At 44.1% G+C, this 5,221-nt stretch overlaps 1 protein-coding gene across 1 annotated transcript; it reads right to left on the bottom strand.

Moving 5' to 3' along the window:
* Nucleotides 1-321: 321 nt before the first annotated feature.
* Nucleotides 322-1,440, bottom strand: AGTR2 (angiotensin II receptor type 2; the record flags this gene model as incomplete). Its single annotated transcript, XM_080352540.1, has 1 exon — nucleotides 322-1,440. One exon carries the CDS (start codon nucleotides 1,438-1,440, stop codon nucleotides 322-324), a length of 1,119 nt encoding a protein of 372 aa, XP_080208666.1.
* Nucleotides 1,441-5,221: the final 3,781 nt, after the last annotated feature.

Genomic DNA, 5,221 nt, shown 5'->3' on the forward strand with positions numbered 1-5,221 from the left:
TGCAGCTATCATACAATGGCCTTTTGGTATATTTTGTCTTTTTATGTTACACTAAGTACTCGCCCGATCTTGGCCACGCACAAGATGATATTTAAAAAGCCATCAATATATTTATTTGCCAGAATCTTCCCTCTATGTAAGACTTGAGTGCTCATTGCGGAAAAGAAGGAAGAATAAATCCTCATGTATGAGAAAAACAGATTCTTTTTCAAACAGCTGGTGAATGAACGGGGCACAAAATAAAGGGAACAGGAGACAGGAGTGTCACCACTGCAGGGACAGCCAGCTGCACTGACATTACCCCACATCATGTCCCAGTGCCTACAGGAAGGACTCAGGCCCCACTTCCCTGCCCACAGGGATCTCAGCATCTTTGAAACAGCTCCCTTTCCTCAAAGAAGAGCTCTCTCGATGGCTGTTGAACTGATAAACTCTTCGCTTAAATAAGTGATGGAGCTTCTCCTGGAACTGGTTCCCAATAAAGCAGTACAGCAGAGGATTGATGCAGCTGTTGGTAAATGCCATGCAGATGCCAAACGGCAGTGCTGTGTCGATGATCTCTGTCATGTCACAGTTGTTAATGATGTTCATATGAGCCAAGGCATCCAAAAACGTTAAAATGTGGAATGGGAGCCAGGAAATTAAGAAGGCCACAACAACAGCAGCCACCAGCTTCAGGACTTTGTCCCTCTTCTGCTTGTTTTTCCCAAACTTCTGTGCTTTGAGCAAGTGCCTCCTGATCCAGATGTAGCACGTGGTGATCACTGTCAAGGGGATGAAGAAGCCAAGTGCATTTTTCAGGAAGGCTGTTGCCACAGACCATTTTGCATAACTGTCATGAGGAAAGGCCATAATGCAAGCATTGACACCCAAGCTTTCAATGTAGTCAGTGTCGCGAAAATAAAATGTTGGAAGGGAGGACAAAGAGGCAAGGCCCCACACAACCAATGCTATAAAATAAGCTTGTTGTGGAGTTCTTCTTTGAGAGCGAATAGGATGAACAATAGCGTGGTACCGGTCCATGCTCATACATGTAATGAAAAATATACTCGCAAACATGTTCAAGCACAGGACAGAACTGGAGATTTTGCACATGAGAGACCCAAAGAGCCAGTTGTACCCCTGCGCATAGTAGGTAGCCCAGAAGGGAAGGGTGGCGAGGCACAGCAAATCCGCCACGGCCAGGTTGAAAATGTAGATATTAGCCACTGTTTTCGGGCCCCTGTGACGACAAAGCACCACAACCACCACGCTGTTGCCAACCAACCCCAGAACAAAAACCACAGAGAAGAGTGCTGGAATTAGTGAAAACTCATAATTTGAAGAAGTAAGTGGGCAGGGAGAGGCTGAGCGCAATGCAGCCGATGAGTTTGTCAGTGCTGTATAAAGGACTTGGAGAGTTTCTCCGGTGGTGGTGACCAGGGAGTAGTTTTTCTGCATGTTGGTGCTGGTGGAAAGGGAGGTTGTGCAGGAAATACATGTGCTAGCAGCACTTTTCTATCACATCGCTCACCTGCAGATCAGAAACCATATGTTAGACATGCACTTTGCAGCCATCTTACCTCTGGAATCACACAGTTACAATACAATAAAAACAGTTATAAACTAGGTCTGTAAGTTGAGCGCTGAAATACCGAGCAACCCTACTGGATTCTTTTCTTCTGTCCCACTGACAGGACATAATTAGCCCTAGGGAGGTCACAGCACTTTTTAATTAGCCTGGCAGGGAAGCGAGCAGCCAGGCTTTATCTGTGATTACAGATGGTGCTTTCTGAGGCCAGCAGAACAGAAAGATTATTGACGCAGGAGCTGCAGACACTTTGAGAACTTCTGTGATCGAAGGCAGCACCAAATCTCCTTGTGATCCTTTTCTTGTCTTTCTCATACTATTTTCAGCACTCTGCATGGTTAAAATAATGTAGAAAGGCAGCACTGTCAGTGGGGATCAGGTACTTCACACCCGAGGGTCTCATGGGACTTCACAGTTCAGGAAAGCAGCTTTTTAATAAGGCTATTAGGAAAGCAAGCTTTGACTTTATTTTAATTCACAGGGCTGGATACAGAGACAATGAAGTGTCTTTTAAAAATGTCATTTACTGTCAGAGTCCTTCTCAAAGCAAATCTGCATCTCCTGCCTTCATGGCGGCTTTTAAGCACAAGAGTAAAAGAAATGTTTTCACTATAGATACAAGCAACAGACAGTCAAGTACTCAGTCCTTGCAGGCATTGGATTTGACAGCAGCTTTTGCCATTCATTTAGAAAGATCAGTTTCAGTAGGGGAAAATGTAGCTACAAAACAGCTAAAAGAGAGTTAATTGCCAGGTCTGTCTTTGTTTCAGTTCAAAAGCTCATGTCTGCACACTAGCAGGGCACTTTTTAAACTTTAGGGCTTTAGAATCAATAGAGAAGATATCATACCCAAATATTTTATTTTACATATTAGAAAGACAATTACTTTTAAATTAAATCCACATGGAAGCAGTCAGCCATTTAAGAATTCTCAAGGGGCTCTAAAAACAACAGAAATTTTGACTACGACGACAGAATTGGGTAATGATTTCACATATAATAGAAGGCAACTGATCATTTTAAAAGTATTTTTCTATATTAACAGTTTAGTGCACTGTAGCCTGTCACTTGCCCAATGCAACATATGCAATATGCTACTTTGAATATAGACAAAAAAATAATTTTCATTATAGTGTCTCAACAATGAAAAATTAATAGGAGAATATTAATGCACATTTCTGCAGAGTGACAATATTTACAGTCTCAAATACTGTATCACAAGCCCACGTTCTGTAATCAAACAGGTCTTAAAACAGAGGAAAGCTTTTTGTTTGGAGAGGGCAAAGATTCAGGAGAGGGTCTAGAGCTCCATTTCGCCCTTTCACTTCAACCTACAGAAGCCGAAATCTCAAAACTACTCACAAAGCATATCTAACTTATATACATATACTTATATACATATCTAACTTATTCCTAGTAGAAGGACCACAATATAATTAATTTTAGCTAGATTACTGACAAAAAAGTTTCACTGACAAACACAGTCCCCTCTCTGCACATGGACAACTGATGGTTTAGAATTTGCTTCTAAACTAGTAATTCCTGCTATTACTTAAGACATAATGAAGCATTCTATCACAAATTGAATTAAATAAATGGAAATTATGTTTTAACAGCAGATAGAAAACATACCTCTCAAACTTCACATTTGCCTGGATGTAGCTCTAGAATTTCACGCTCTTTTTTTCCTCTTTTCTTCTGGCAAGTATAACCACCAGCAATCTGCTCTCTCATATCTTCGGTTTTCCCACTGGGAGACTTTAGCCTACATAACTGAAGAACTGAAATATAAACGCCTGCCAGTTTCTTTTCCTTTTGGAAGCAAAACAGTTTGAGAACCCCCCCCTTTTTGAAGGCCACGTGAGTGCATGCAGTAAATCAGGAGAGAGGAACAAGAAAACCAAATAAAAAAAAAGCAAGCAAGAAAAAGGAAATTCACACAAATATATCTGCTGTTTCCTACTGCAGCTCGTGAGCCAGTAGAATACACCCACATGCAACTGCAGTCTGCCTCCCAGGTGTACACACAACCTGTGCGAGCCTCTGTGCAAGGATTCATGTGTGTCTGAGGACAGGGAGATTGCTGTGCACTTGATGGAGCCCGGCACTTTCTGACACATTTGAGAGTGGAATAGGCTGTTAGTCCTGGCAGAGCTGAGCTTAATGTGAACACGCAGAAAGCAGAGGAACTTCACAGCATTCACACCAGTATTGCCTGTGTAAGGGATCTGATCCCATCTCACAGTTAGTAGGACGGGAAAGCCACTGCTCAAGTCCTTGCAAAGACATGCATGCTGCTGGAGTCAAGGAGGGCAGCAGGACAAATCCACGTGGCAGAGAGCAGGCTTGGCTCTGAGGCCACAAAGAGCAGATCAGCACAGCTTACTCTGACTTCCCATTCACACAAAACTGAGTTTTCACATCTGCTGCTTCCATGCTTCACAAGCTCCACCTGGCCCCAGCCACTTCTCCCTGAAAGGAGCAACAAGACGGCTGCTGGAGGACAAGCACAGACGCAAAGTAAGCAGCCGTAAGCCTTGAACATTTTGCCCGGGTATTCTGAGTGTGATTTCCTTTGCAGCAGCATCCTGTCTACTGGGGACACGTGTGCTGTGCTCCTCAGGTAAGGCTGCATGTGCCACCTGGAAAGCAACCGCAGAAGTCCTTGCCAGTGATGTGTCCCTTTGCCCCAGCCAGGTGCTGCTGGCTGGCCATCCATCACCAGCCACAGCTGGACCCAAGCTCATCGCATTCTTTAAACACTGGCACAGTCTCGCAGTGAGGGTTATCCAACTGTGATGATCTGGGGGAACCCCAGTGCCTGCCCTTGCTCTGGGGCTGTGCAACACACCAGAGGCATCACAGGCTCTATAATCAGCTCTGCTGACTCCAAGGTGACCCAGAAGAGAGATGCAACAGAGAAAATAGCCTTTTGCCAGCATCTTGAGAGGAACCAAGGGCTGAGCAGGCTGTGGAGGACAAACATTTCTACCCAACTGTGTCTTTGACCCAGAAAGAGCTGCAGAGGGTGCTGGAAAAGCTTATCAGCAAATTCATATACATGCCCTGGAGGACAGCACTACTTCTCAAGAGAGTGAGAGGAGTCCTTGGCAGCTCTTGGCTTTACCTTCCTCATACAAAGAGACCAGCTCTTGACATTTTCTGTGAAAAAGGAGATCAGGTTATTTAAAGAAGGGGAATCCCATGCAACTTTTCTATTTATCACAGTGCAGCTGATTTACTGCTTCATGAACACAACGACAAAGCAGTCAGGACTGTCAGGCTGCAAGCAGGTGTAATGGCTGTGCTTGGGGCAAACACTGGAAGGGAATAAAAGCTGAAACACCTCAATGAAATGACATGCTGAGAGCAGATAACACAGAAACAGACCCAAGCCTCACAGCTGTCTTGAAGGAGGGTAATATCAAATCAGTGCACAGGATGGGAGACCTTATCTCTCTCAAAGGCTCAGGCACTGTGTGTCACAGCCAGAGTTAGACAACATACATGTCAGCACATCCTTGTCATCTGGAGATACATATGAAACTCTTCAATGCACACAATCACTCATTCCATAGATATTTAGTTTGATTTGGGGTCATCCCTTCTTCTTTCCCCACTCATTCCTTCCCACTCTCATTTGAGGTTTTC

The sequence above is a fragment of the Nesoenas mayeri genome (assembly GCF_963082525.1).
Source record: "Nesoenas mayeri genome assembly, chromosome: 13".
In the NCBI taxonomy this organism is placed as follows: domain Eukaryota; kingdom Metazoa; phylum Chordata; class Aves; order Columbiformes; family Columbidae; genus Nesoenas; species Nesoenas mayeri.